A 14,980-nucleotide genomic window follows, 5' to 3' on the forward strand; every position below is an offset into this window, starting at 1 on the left:
GAAGAAAAAAAATTTACATTTTGTCCGTCTGTCATCTCTAATGCTTGCAGCAAGTAATTAATACACCATAAGGGTTTACATGCACCAAAAATAAATAAAAGATTGGCATTTGATTAACAGTAAATATGACAATTCAACAAAACAATCATAGACTTACAGACCTGTTGCCTCATGCAAGAGCCATCCCCCACAAAGACCCTCCATTTTTGCAAATGTGTTAGCCAGGTGCTTTGAAATCTTGGTTAACAAGAAAGTAAAATTTAAATAAAGATACCCACAGAAAAAATCCTTGACAGTGACAAGACTTAAGTATATTTTACAATAATTATCTTTCATTCAAGTCAAAAAAAGCTGGACTGGGATATGTACCTCTGTGTGGTCACCATCTTCTGGAAGAGACACTGTTTGTCTTCCCATACCCGCCTGGAGTAGTTCAAGCTCCTCAGTTGGCAACGGTGTGTGGGATGTATTTTTTGGGAAGAAGATAAAAATTGAGAGCAGTTGTTTTACTTGTCTTTACAAGTTGCTTCGTGGCAGTCAAACACCTCTTTTTACCAGGACTGAAGTTTGATTTAAAATATCCTGGAAAAGATCTGTGGATTAAATTATAGCTTTATATTAGTTTATTATATATACAGTAAATATAACAATCAAGCTAATATTCTAAATAGCATATTTATTTAAGGCAATTGGCCTAGAAATCAAGTTCATGTCTCAAGGTGAATCATAATGCCTATTTTGAATATACAGTAGACATCCAAGTAATTAAACCAACTGGACGTTACCAAATTGCATTTAACACGTGGACTTAAAAAAAAAAAATCGTCATGATTTGAAAATTGAATATAAGCATATCTACAGTACTGTAGGTGAATAACGAACCTTGTCATTTCTTGCTGAACTGTTACAGGCACATTTCTAGGGACTGGGAGCTCTGTCTCTGACGGCCGTGTTGGGCAGTTTGTGGACATACTGTTTAGCAGCACAGACACCAAATTTCTGGCTGCTGACTCAGCTGCACCATGACCCTAAATCATTAAAATTACAATAAATAAGTTACAAGTAATATTCTACAAGAGTTAGCCATGCTTGCTGTCATTAACGCTAGCCGGTGGTTATTACCTTAAGTTATAACTATATATTCAGCTAGCTAGCAAACTTCATTTTTTACGAAACGGTCGGATAATAGCAGGTTTCATCAAAGGCATAGAAAACCATAACATCATAAAACTAGAAATTACTAATTCACCTGCCGTTGTGGCATATTGTTGATGTTTTCACCATTTGACTCTGTCATGTTTGATGGTGGACATCTATCCATAAAATCCATTTTTCGTCTTCTTTGTGCTGCGTAGTGATTGGAGACCAACAGCCAATCACAATTGACCTTAAATTTTCCGATTGGTTCGTTTTGTGGGCACACTTGTAACGCTGTTGAGAAGTTGAGAGAGCGTGTGTCAAGAGTTGAGCGCGCACAGAATTAAGAGGTTGAGAGAGAGAGAGAGAGAGAGAGAGAGAGAGAGAGAGGACTTGACAGGGAGCGCAGAGAATAAGTTTGTGAGAGAGCACCTGAGTAAACTGCGTGAGAGGGGTTATTACTGCACGTTAATATGGATAATAGCAAACAAGCAAATACATTTATTGAGCACGGAATCGTTTTTTCTTTGCTCAAACGAATTTTTTTTTTGCTATTGTTAATTTCTGTTCAAAATATAATGTAATGTGCTTGCAAAATATAGTTTTCTGTGCTCAAAACTTACAATTACTCGCTCAGGATTGAGGCACAAATATAACGCCATAGAGATTGTCATCAAAACGTAATGGATTTATTCAAATATAAATTAAACATTGAAAAACAGTAAAATTTATAATAAATGTTTTTTGGTGCATATATTTAGCAAAATGCCCTCTTTACAGTTTATTTTTCTATCTGACTAATGAGTTTATAGTTACAGAATATGTTTTTCTCAGGTAAATGTGACGTTAGGTGACATTGTTTACAAGTTGTTATTTTGACGTATTTGCGTGGTGGAAACACTGATTGAGCGATTACATGAGACAGGATACAGATTGTAAAGTTGTAGTCTTTTTAACTTACCTTCGGATGTTTAGTCATGCTTATTTTGTGCTGAAACTGGTATTAATGTGGAGGAGATTATTAGTTCACGTGTGCTATCCGCTGCTGTGTCTGTTGATCTGAGGCGCTACAGCGATCTGTCACTCCACATTAAATAGGGTCAAAAGGCATTTATTATTTGAATGACTGCCATATTCTCAAGTATTTTCCATGCAAATTAAGTGCACGTTTTTATCATGCATAAAATGACTGATTAACGGATAAAAGCAGCTTGTTTTTTTTTTATTGTTTTTTTATTTATTTTTTTACACCAACAATATACTATAGGCGCACTACTTACAGGTGATTTTTTCAAACTTGATGTGCTGTTGTGGTAGCCCAGTTTCAAATCGCATATTTGGCACACTGCCTTTGTCTTGTCCTCAATTAATTTAAAGTGCTCCCACACAGCTGAGGTCTTCGACATTTTTGTCTTCTCTTCCAGATGAACTGAATCATGGCGTTTACTCATGGGCGATTCATAAGCCTCTTTTCCACTATCGGACCGAACGGTTCTCTTCGCTTAAGCATTCGATTCCGTGCCGATCCGGGCCAGTCAGCACAGATACGGTTTTATTTTCCACTGTGGTGCTGATAACGGAGCTCTTTGGAATGCAATACAAATGCATCAGTTGCTTTGGTAACTCAAGTGTATAAACAGCGATATGAACGATGATCAGATATTTCTGTATATATATTCTGTAATAAGCACAATGCTTATTGGGATATATTGGATGGGAAGTGCCCTTCAATGTTCCGCCCATTAACTGAAAACAGGCTAGGCTAATCGATTCTTGGGATTTAAGAATCAAATCGTTCTATAAAAATGAGAATCGATTAATATCGAGATATTGATATTTTTTTACCCAGCCCTAGCATACACCACATGCTGTACTATATACTGACTAATAAATTACAGAACATTAAGCAAACACTGAGGAATCAAATAAAAATAAATAAATAAAGAGAGAGACTCCTTAGCATAACGTGAGGTAAACTGCAAAGATAAGCTTTTTAAAACAAAAACAAAAAGAAAAGTAAATCTAAACTTGCTGTCGGTGATGGTGCTGGAATATCAATATGTTCACCCTCTCTGGTTTAAGAAGCGGTCTTTTTACTTTAACTTGAAAACCATCCATCGTTTCCTCAATATTTGTCATTTTTGCCGCGCGCATCTTCACGTTCATGCTGACGCGGTGAGTATAAACCAGGCTGTACACTTGAAGCACAGCTCAAATGAGTAGAGCGGTTTTGTTTTGCTTTCAGTTTCATTTGATGTTTCTCATATGCAACTGAAATGACAGCACTTAGGAGTTGAACAGCGCTGTGGTCGCAACAGTGCGACTGCACACAAAATTTAGTCGCACAGGCAGAGAAAAAAAAAAAAGAGTAGTAGTACATGGACTCTGACAATCATTCGTATAAAGAATATAGAGAAATGGACTTAATACACATCAATGGGGTCCCCAGTATTAAGAACATCAATGGGTGATGATGAATTATAATATAAATAATTTAATATATTAATAGGAGAATGACCCTGATATCATCTTGACTTTCGACAAAGACATCTGCTATCGTCGACATCTCTGACTGTCTTCTATACACAATACTATTGTCTATCGGCACAACTCTAGTAGGTAGAAACCCATTTTAATGTAAATATACAGGTAAATGTGAAGTTTGGCTGATGTTTTTTCAACTGTCTCGGTGGAACATAGACATTCTATTGTATAACCGCTACTTGTAAGTCATGTTTTACAGTAAGTTTTAACCTGCTTTCACAAAGAACATCAATATTAAATAATCTAGGCCAGCAATGGCCAAACAAGGGCCCTTTAATTTGGCCTGTCATGCCATATATAAGAAAAGGGAAAAAAATTTGTTGATGCTAGGCCTGTCTTGATAATTACTATCTTGACTTATCGTATGAAATATATACACCACCACAATAACATTCATTTATGCATAAATAAAAAAAACTATTTTCAAAAATATTTTAGCTCTCCCGTTGCATCTGTCCTTCAGGTCAATACATATCCCAATGCCTCTGACATCTGGTCTGCTTTCTGTCTGTGTCTGAGCTCAGGCAGCTCCTCCACACATACACAGAGCAGACTGAGACAGGCAACCTGAGCATGTGCGATCTGCGTCTGTCCTTCAGGTCAAGTCATATATTTATGAAACAGTTTGCGATGAAATCAATATCTTTGTCTTATTATTCTTTCAATGTCTAAGGGGATATCCACTTTTCACCACTATATTTTTATGATAAAAATCCTTAACAAACAAACACAACCAATAAAAACCATTTCCACCAAAACCTACCACCAAAATAACACTAGCAAACAAGCACAAGTGATATTGTCTCTGTTTGGCAGTGCCTACCACTGTGAGAAGACTTTCAGTCTGATGAACTTGTAAAAGTGTAAAATGAGAAGCAAATTAACTGACTCTCACCTACATAACATCCTGACCCTGTCAGTAAGTCAGCTGTAGCCCAATTTGGGAAACATTTGAAAAATAATGACTAACTTCATGTCTCTCATTAGGGGTCACAGATTTTGCAAGCATATGGCTGTGTTGCTTTTATCTTTTATAGCTGTATTAGACATTGAACTAAATAGGAGTGTTTCTATGTTTTTATTGTACCCTACGGTTAATTGAACTATGAAACTATTAATTCATTTTTAAATATTATGAACTCATAAATTATGGGAACCATGGAAAATTTAATTTTGCAAACTTGATTTTCGACCCACAGCCCTCAATCAAGTTTGATTTTTGGCCCTCCGTAGGAAAAAGTTTGGGCAGCTCTGATCTAGGCATTGTTTAATATGACTTGTCTGTCCTTATTTATTGCTGTACATACATGCCTGTGGTCTACATAAAAAATACCCAAGGATGTTACCAATATAGTTGCTGAGTGAACAGACTTGCCTTAAAGGATTAACTTGGTTTAGTCATACTGTGTATTTTTGCTGTACCTGTGAAAAAGGGAGTATCATCATGCAGCAGAGCACACCAGCTGCCCTAATGAGGATAGAAAGAGATAGGATGAAAAAGAAGAGGATATAGAGGGGGATACAGAGTGATCCATTCATTCACACAGTGTGCCGACATGTATCCGGTTAGCAGCGGGTGGTGACCAGGACTTCTCTCTCTCTCTTTCTCTCTCACTTGTCATCAAACTCTGTTGCTTATCCTGGCTTTCTGAAGTTCGGTGCACACTGTATGATTTTGCCCACAATTTAGTTTTACTCCACAGATTGATTGTTGTGTTAACAAATATTTATTATTAACAATTAATCTACAGCGTTTTCTTTCTCATTCCTTCCAGGTCGGTGACTGCGAGGACTCAACGCCCCATGATGCACAGTGTATGTGACAAGACCACACCCATTTTTAGTGTGTAGAGGAAGTTGCATCGTCAGCATGTCCTCGCACCCTCAGCCAGTGCCTCAGGGTCGGAGGGCTGTGGACGCTCGTCACCTTCCCAGTTCCGCCACCCTTCCTCTGCAGCTGAGAGCCCATACGGTACTGCACTGACTACAAAACAAGACCTCAGTTTTTTAATCTGTAAATCTTTCCAAAAAAATGCATTTTATTTATCACTAATCTGTAACCTGGGACCTGGACCTGTGAGCTAAGAAAAACTCTGTTACACTAACTGTTATTTATTGTATGTTGTAATAGTTGGCCAGAGTTTAGTGACAAAGGATTATCTTGCGTAACCTAAGATTATCATGTGAGATTTGACCCTCAAACATCATCTTCATCCAGCAGTATTATTACCCACACAGAAAATCTAAATCAGTGGTACTTGAACCTAGTCAGCTCAGGAGCCAAGTGGAACAAAACTTTATCCTCTAAACCTTTGTTCATGTTGGAATATGTCCTTTGTCTGACACAAAGCAGATGTTCATGTTTTCCCATACCATTTGATGTCAAATATTTGGTAATCCTTAATATTGATCTGAAAGGGGTCATATGACGTTGCTAAAAAAGAACATTATTTTGTGTATTTGGTGTAATAAAATGTTTATCCGGTCTAAGGTTCAAAAAACACATTATTTTCCACATACTGTACATTATTGTTTCTCCTCTATGCCCCGACTTTCTGAAACGCTGAGACTCATCGTTCTGAAAAGCGAGGTGTACACTGATTGGCCAGCTATCCAGTGCATTGTGATTGGCCAGCTGTCCAGTGCATTGTGATCGGTCAAATACCTTAAGCTTGTGATGGAAATGTTACACCCCTTACCATACTGTGATGCCGTGTCCCGGCATGATGAGACAAAAACACGATGAGACAAAAACCCATTACAAACGAGGCATTTGTTGCATCCAGTAGGGAGATATTTACTGATTATATTGACTTATGCTGTCTTTTTACGCGTTGCGTTCAAGCGGCAACCTCCCGCTCTCTCTTGTGAGGCCAACACGGAAATGACTTAAACTGTAATTTGTAAACTGGCCGCTAGAGGCTGCGGCCAAAGGCAAAAGGGAGTCAATCCCATAGACTCCCCATGTAAAAATGCTCAATTTTACAGCAGAAGAAACATGTTTACAGCCTGGTTCAAAAAATTATTTTGGTTTATATAGCTAATTTTGCCCTTCAAGACAACTCTGAAGGGGGTGATTTTTTTTTTTTATAACTCATCCATTTCAATTATATTAAGTCTTAAAGTTCTGCATAATTAAAGGCGTGGCCACTTGAGTGACAGGTGGATTGACGCTGCTGTCACCACCGTCAAGCTAGGTGGGTGTGGTTTTAGCAACCAGCTCCCACCTCTTTGCCCATTTTCAATTATCCGAGAGTGCCGCCCTGCCAAGATGGCGATGGCCGCCTCTGCCCACTTTGTGCTTCAGTATTGTTCTTCGAAAGCCTACGGGTGATGTCACGGACACTACGTCCATGTTTTTTTCTAAAAAAAATTCTCAGCCGGCTGATTTGCTTCATTCTAGCAGTGGCCCGTCTGTGATAAAACAAACTCGGGTCAAAGGTTAATCAACACAACTACACCGAGTGAGGACCTGCCGCACATACAACAGCTTTCAGCCGAGATCGGCCCATAGAGAAAAAGCCGTGTCAGCCAGACGTGTTTTATAGAGTCAACATGGCTCTGGCCCATTATCTTCTCACCTATACCGAGACTGAACCGACAGAGCCGCATTTCAGCCAGAATCTGTGCTTGCTATCTGGGTACATTACACATTATAAAATAATAATAATCATCATAAAACCCCTTTTCCCAAAATTTTTTCGATAACACATTTTTTTATATTCACACATAAAAAAGATAAGACGATCAGCAAAAAAATTATTAGAAAAAAAAAGAGTTTCAAAACAGTCCTCATCTCTGCAGCACTGTCACACACCTGATAAATGCCATTTATGCTGCAGCGCCTGGGGAGCAGTTGGGGGTTCGGTGCCTTGCTCAAGGGCACCTCAGTCGTGGTATTGCTGGCCCGAGACTCAAACCCACAACCTTAGGATTAGGAGTCAAACTCTCTAACCATTAGGCCAAGACTTCCCCTATACTAATATTACTAATATGGCTTCTTCTTAACAAGATCTTAGTCTGTTTTCTGTTAATGCGTGAACTTCATTATTTGAAGCGCACTTGCCATCCAGTAATCGCAAAAAGCTCTCTGCTTTGTCACTTTTTAATAAACAAGGTACCAGCTTTAAAATTATTCCAAATTATTCCAAATTCAACGAAATTCAAACAGTAAATACAGTTTTGGCACTCTTTAATGTGGCTGGCGCAGTTGCTTTAGCGTCTCAGTTCATGGCCGCGTCAACCTATTTAATCTTTCTCTTTACTGCTATAGTACATAGTGAACATGAATTAACATCAAAAGGTAGGCTATTTTATAAGAGAAAACAATTCTTTGTGACTGTATATTTCAAATTGGAAAAGACATTTAGTTCCCACTTTAAGTGAACCTTAGTACCCAAGTCATCTACAAGAACAATAAAAAATCACATAAAATCAAAAATGTAAATAAATAATAATAATAATAATAATAGTAAAATAAATAAAACACGTTTTTTTCTTATAGGAGCCAATGGCTCTTCACTCAATTTTTATTCTGTGGCACCTAAAAAAATTTTTTGGCTCCTAAGTTTTTTTCTTATAGGAGCCAATGGCTCTTTACTCAGTTTTTTTTTGTTTGGAGCCCTGATACTACAGCAAGAATAAAAGTTATACTTTCTTTGTGTAAACATTTGAGCAGTGCTATGCAGATCTTCCCACACAGTGAGTGTAGATGTGGGGGCGTGTTAAACGAGGCGTTTTAGGAGGGCGTGGACGATTCTTAACTTTTAAATAGAATATCTCTTTGGGTTTGAGACTTTAGTCTTTGCAACTTAATTCATGTTACCTATGCATGTAACACTCCAAAGTAGCAAAGTAACTTTTTCACGGTTCGGTATGTGCTTGTTTATGGAATAACTATATTTTCAAATAAAAATAAAGAAAATAAGAATATTCTATCTAACTACAAGCAACAGCACAAATAAATGCAATAGAGATACAAATAAAATATTGATTTTAAGTTTTTTTTTTTTTTTGGTAGGTTTATCATTGGTTTTAAGGTACAGAAATTTAATAAAGAAATCAAATGTAAAACAGCATTGCTTATTTGACTGTATAAATTAAAGGTTAATCTTTATTAAAGTTACAAAAGCTATTCAATCAAGAGCAGTGAATGATTTCTTTAAGTTGAACTGCGGTCCTAGCGTGTGCCGAACCATGTGTGGAGAACTGTATGGTTCGATTTTTTTTCCACGAATGTCCCACCCCTACTCCAAAGAGAAAGGAAAACTTGAAATCGCATCATATGACCCCTTTAATAGAATTTAGCCTAAACTAGCAATATAACTAGTAACTTTGTAACACTTCTGAGTTGAGACTCTTGACTGAAGTTAATTTTCATGGATGGATTACTTTCCAGAGTAGGTGGATGACTGATATGACGTGAACAGTTTCATGCAAAAAGTAAGACTTTAAGCTGCAACTAAAGGGGTGTATAAAATATGTAAGCTTTCGGTTGAGTACCAAAGATTTTTTCATAGAATTTTCATTTCATAAAAAGCATGATTAAATCTGGAAACATCTGCATTTAATCTTAAATTTCAGCAGTCACATTCATTATATAATTTCATTATGTGAGTATGTGAAATGTGTCATGTTTTTTATTCCAGGATGTTGGTGGACTAGTGGACTACCATCCTCATGCTCGGAACTATGGTTCCCATTTATCCCATGGATCCCTGGCCCAGCCTCACCGCCGCAGACCATCCCTTCTGTCTGAATTTCAACCAGGCAGTGAAAGGTACAAAACATGCACACAAACAAACAATATATTGTGGGTGCCACAGTTGCCTTGCACTGAGATCTTGTCTGTTCAGTCCTGTCCATTTATTTATTGTGGCAGAAGGCTGTGACAGCAATGGCCAACATTGAAGGAAAGTTTCACTCTCATTCAAGATGCTGCTTAAGGGAAGCATTAGGCGTGGACGCAAAGTCCTGTTTTGTTATGACCCTTGTCATTTATACTCTCCTTACTGTTTTACTAGTTTGAGGGCCGGATCTCCCAAATCTTTACTGTCATTTAGGACTTTATAACTCATTTAAGACCGTGTTTACAATGTCACTCACCAAAAACTGCGCATTTTGACAAAATTGTGTGTTTTTGTTCGTGGAAGTGCTACTGGCACATTGTTTAAAGCAGCTCAGCATGTGAATACAACAAAACGTGCAGCCTTTCAAACTATGCTTCATTTGATAACTTCGTCTAGTGTTTGGGTTATTTCTAGCCATAAGTTATGACAGATAACACTACCTTTATACTTGTTTAAAGTCCGGATAAGGTAAATTCTGAGAATTGTTTCTAAACACATTTTAAATGATAGAAATGCATTGCTGAAGCATGTTACCAAGACTGAACAATATAGTACTTAATTGTGGAGTTAGACCGTTAAACAGGTTTTCACCATTTTCATGTTCAGGATTTTTTGGGGCGGGGCTAAAATCATGACTCGATGACGCAGTGGAGCCACCGAGCATGGCTCCTCCCCTAACACTATAATAAGAGGTGTGTTTGACTTAAAGCAGCACTGCGCAGACCGATCGGTGTGTGACATCAAAGCACAGTGAGAGCTATAGAGAGCAGAAGCCTCCTTGCTTTTGAATCGCTCTCGCAGTACTTTGATGTCATAAGCTGATCGTTCTGCACAGTGCTGCTTCAGGTCGAACACACCTAATATAACTAGAGTGCATGAGCATAAGTGCTTCTCCTTCTCAATTGCGAGTTACTGTCAGTACTGTTAGATACTAAAGCCTACAGTTTGCTTGCTGGCTTTGGCTTCGTCATGCTTAAATGCATAAAACCTGGTTGCGATAATTTACAAAACAGCTCGGTCTTATTTAAATTTATTTGCATTTGACAGTTGAGAGAGAGGTTTCCCACGAGTGGGCGTGGTTTCAACGCCACCAGCGGACACGCCCCCAGCGTTTGAGAGCAGAGAATACTGCTAGTTTTTTCAAGATTTTGATGACTAATTTTATTTACTTAGTGGCTTTTTTTATCATTCAGATTTGGCTGGGTAGTTTATAACATATTTTACTGTGGTGTGAAAAACTCACAATACATATTTAATATTTCTTTACGTGGACTTTAAACTAGGGATGCACAATATTATCGGAACGTTATCCGAATCGTCCGATAATGGCTTAAAATTTAAACATCGCCATCAGCCCGATATGAAAAATATGAAAAAAGACACCAGTGTGAGCAGCAGTGGCCGCAGCCTCCCCGGACCTAATGTCCCTCTGCTAGTGGTCTGTTTGTAATAAAATGAAAGTAAAATACACAAATAACATTGTATTTCTGATTAAATAAAGAAATAATTGATATCATATCATGATTATGTTTTAATATAAGGTCAGAAGCTATAACTTACATGAATAAAAATTACAAACATGACACTTGTAAATTAAATAATTTTACAGATTTATTTATTAATGTGTAATGTATATATATGTTTAAAATGGATTATGAAAACTTAAATACAAGGAGCTCAAAAAAGACTCTTTTGCCTTAGACCATCTATAAATGTTAAATCTTCAAATAAACTAATTAAATTAAGGTTACCACTGTATCTGTTGGGAATTTTTTTTTTATTGATTTATAGTTATTTTCAAAGCTTTCAATGTACTTTCATAACAAAAAAACTTTATTATTGATTATTTAATTTTAAAAGGTAAGTTTTTGATAAAAGCTAACCAAAATTTAAAATAATTTGTTTATAATCACAGGAGAGATTTGGTGTTGTTTCCAGACAAAAGGAAATATATCGGTATCGGTGCCAAAATTGGCTATCGGCCATTGGCCAAAATGAGTTGAAAATATCAGCATATCAGAAATCGCCAAAATCCAATAATATGCATCGCTAGTTTAAACTAGAGTTGTGGATATCTCATAACCCCTTCACACAAGTGCTTGTCAACACTGCTGTCTATTGATGTTGCAGTCTCCGGTAGATTGTTGGTGTTTCTTTTTTTGGCTGTGTGAAACAACGGCCTGGACCAGTGTTGCCGTCCTGTGGACAAACTAGTTAGTGCAAAAACAATTCAAGAAGCAGCACTGCAATGGAAAACAACTACTAACATCAGAGTATAAACTCACTTACAGCCTTATCATCTGAAGTGGTACTCCAGTGGGAATCTGTGACGATCTTCAGTGTTTGTACTCAGGAGGAGCCATATTAGTTGTTTGTATTTATTTATTTATCTGTTGGCACAAGCACTTTCGAGCCAGTAGTTTTCAAGCTATCTCTTGCGTGAGGTCAGCATGAATTTGAAATTCACCTTAACTTTTTTGTATATTATTGTGAACAATTCATCCATTTATAATTTTTAGTCAAAATGTCTTTACTATGATGAAATAACAGAATTTATCTGTGGTAACCTGTTGAAGACTTCTCCGCTTGGCTACAGATGTTTATTCAGATCTGCTTCCATCCAAATGAACAATCAATGAACAGAACCAGAATTAATTTTTTCTATCATCTCTCATCCATACCATTGTTGCTTTAATGCGGTGATATTTGTATGTGTATATTTCTGTGCATGCTAGGTTAAAAATATGATGTTTTTGCTTTCCTCCATACTGTGATTCTTTTTGCCATATAAGAAGCATAGTGTTGAATATGTGCGTGGGTTTAATGGGAATAGTTGTGTTTCTCCTCAGTCTGAATGCTGAATGTGGTGTGTGTAAGCTGAGCTGTATAATGAGAGCCTGGTACAGTAGGGCAGGCTGTTCTCACAGGGAATGGACTAACACCCCATGAGATACCGAGAGCTGCCAGTAGGATGGATTAACTCTGCTGTTCCACATCCTTTCCTTTCCCACTGTCAACTTGCTTTTTTGATGGGCGTCCAAGTAAGATGAAGAACCACTAGTACTATTAAAATTTCGTAGCATTCGTAATCAAATGTTCTACAATCGAAAGTGAATTTTAAGAAGTATAGATGGCTGCATGATACGAAGCAAAGAATCAAACACACTTGGAGCACTTGTAGTCCCCATATTTTGTTTTGGTTTAGTTTTGGCTGTGTAAATGATGCTCTGTCTTTGGTCCTTTTAGCCTTTTGTGTTGTTTTGTGATGACATAAGTGATAGGGGTTGAAAAGGTGTTTTGTGGTCTTATCTTTTATCCTCTTTACTACAGAAAGAGACAGATAATAAGGGATAGAGGGAGATTAAAGCAAGATGGATGGAAAGGAAGAGGGTGGGCAATTGTGTGAGTGAAAGACTGACAGTGAGAGAGAATGATGGCAGAAGAGGAGAGACAGAGAGCATTACAGCAGTACAAGGGCAAAGTTCCTCTACAGTAGCTCAAAATTCAGCACACATGATCTGTCCTCAATTCAGAATGAGGTCAGGGGCCAGTTAAATCTCTCTCTGTTGCTCTGTCTGTCTTTCTCTCTCTCATTGTGTGTGTGACTCTGTGTGTGACAAATCCTGCAAGCAGATCAGATTATCTTGCCCACTCACAGAAAGAAAGAGAGCATGTATGAAAGCTGCAGTGTGATGTGATTATGAAAGTGCCAAGTGCCCATTGAAATTGAGGGATTTTCGTTATAGTGTGTGTATTCAAGCATTTCATACATTGCTTTTTGCTAATGTATGTGTTACCTTTGCCCTGGTGTAGATAAGTTACACTAGTTAACTCATCAGTGCAGACACAAATGAACGTGAACACTCCAGATACAACACTATGGCTTTCCTTTCATTCTGCTGAAATTGAGAAGCACTGCAAATTATGATATTTTAAATTAAAATATATTTGTGATTATTAGTGAAAGACACTAAGCTAAATCTTTTTCTTTTTTGTGCCTGCTTTAGTTATTTCATGTGACATAAATTGCATCTGTTCTTTCAATAGAGCAAAATAAAAAGATTCTGTAGTTTGGCAGCTAAAACATCTTTTGGCTCTTAAATGTTTTGCTTTAGGATATCTGCAGTCACACTTCTTCTCCATTGTCATGAAGCACCGCTCACAAAGAAATCCCTTTCAAGCAGCATTCTCTTGGTCAAAGCATTGAATCCATGTGACCAACCCATTTCAAAATCTCTTGAAATTTCTGTATTTTGCCAGTGAAAATTATCTGAATCTGACAGCAACTTTAGTCTAATGAATAGGTCTGGCACAATTATAAATGTTACTAAATTGAATTGAGTCAAACAGACCCTTCTTGGCCAGTTACATTTTGTTTGCTGTCATTAATTTGTATTAAATATGTCTAGAAGAAACTGGTCATTGGCCAACCTACTGTCTAGATATCAGTATTGACATCATCTATTAAAGACACCATTCAAATTAAATTTCAACAATTTGCATGTTCAACTAAAAACAATTCGAATATGACTGGTTCTTTGAACTGTTCTTAGGCCATGATTAAGCAGCTGTGTGCGATTGTATCATAAGTAACATTGTCTTTCCTCTCCTTGCGTCAAATGCTTTGAAAGTGTCTGTAGCATTCACATATTATGCTACATTTCCTGCTTTCCTGCATGGGCCGATTACCGGTTTCAAGGTATATCACGATTTGAAAATGTCACGGTTTCAAAACCACTAATATTTTCCATTATCCCGTTCCTGCGGTATGCGCTGTTTTCCATGTCTCCTCAAAGACTGAAAGAGTAGGAATCCCTCAGGCTGAATGCAGTGTAGAGAGTTACACTGACCCCTCCTCCTCCTGTTGGTGTGAGCGAGTGGTCAGTCACGTGTGTGTAGGATGGCCGAACCAAAGTCCCTTTAAGACAAGTCATGTCACTCGGCGGCCATCTTTGCCCCTTCATACAGTCAAGCTCTGTAGTTTTAAACCTCAGCAGACATTGTATGGTTTGTCTTGAGAATCTTTATGAGCTGATAAGAGGTGTGCAGAAAGTTGAATATTCAATGTAATTATTGTTAAAAAATTTTTTTAAAGCTACTGTTTCCACACTGGAGATTTTGTTGCGCACACACATGCATATAACATGCTGTATAGTGTAGTTCGCATGATAAAAGTAATCTTAACATTAAGATATACATATAAACTGTAGCTTTAATTATTGAAATGAGCTTTTGAAATTTGGGCAAAAACTCCTGGCAATAATGTGTTTTCGTGCATTTATTAAGCCTTTTTTTCACAGCACTGAATGTCATATGGTGGATGGGAAACACGGAACTGCCGCTCCGTCTCTGCGTGCGGTGTGAATACTCTAACCTGTTAACCTGGGCGCCAAAAAAAACCTGTGCTGCATATGTCCTGCTTACGTGTGCAGTGTGAAACTGGCCTTATA

At 37.5% G+C, this 14,980-nt stretch overlaps 1 protein-coding gene and 1 long non-coding RNA gene across 3 annotated transcripts in view; one reads left to right on the plus strand and one right to left on the minus strand.

Annotated features, from left to right (window-relative positions):
• The window catches only part of LOC109112920 (nuclear receptor corepressor 2), a 133,834-nt gene that overhangs the window by 45,088 nt on the left and 73,766 nt on the right, over positions 1-14,980 (plus strand). For both annotated transcript variants that reach the window (XM_042762543.1, XM_042762544.1), the window contains exons 2-3: positions 5,457-5,653; positions 9,330-9,460. In XM_042762543.1, coding sequence (XP_042618477.1) covers positions 5,552-5,653; positions 9,330-9,460 — 233 coding nt within the window. In that variant the 5' untranslated portion in view covers positions 5,457-5,551. The remainder of the gene's footprint in view (positions 1-5,456; positions 5,654-9,329; positions 9,461-14,980) is intronic.
• On the minus strand, positions 471-1,309 carry LOC122145936. The gene is made up of 3 exons (XR_006160669.1): positions 1,250-1,309; positions 883-1,028; positions 471-593 (listed from the first exon to the last, which is right to left on the minus strand). It is a non-coding gene; the product is annotated as an uncharacterized LOC122145936 (long non-coding RNA).

The sequence above is a fragment of the Cyprinus carpio genome, chromosome A8, assembly GCF_018340385.1.
Source record: "Cyprinus carpio isolate SPL01 chromosome A8, ASM1834038v1, whole genome shotgun sequence".
NCBI classification, from domain to species: domain Eukaryota; kingdom Metazoa; phylum Chordata; class Actinopteri; order Cypriniformes; family Cyprinidae; genus Cyprinus; species Cyprinus carpio.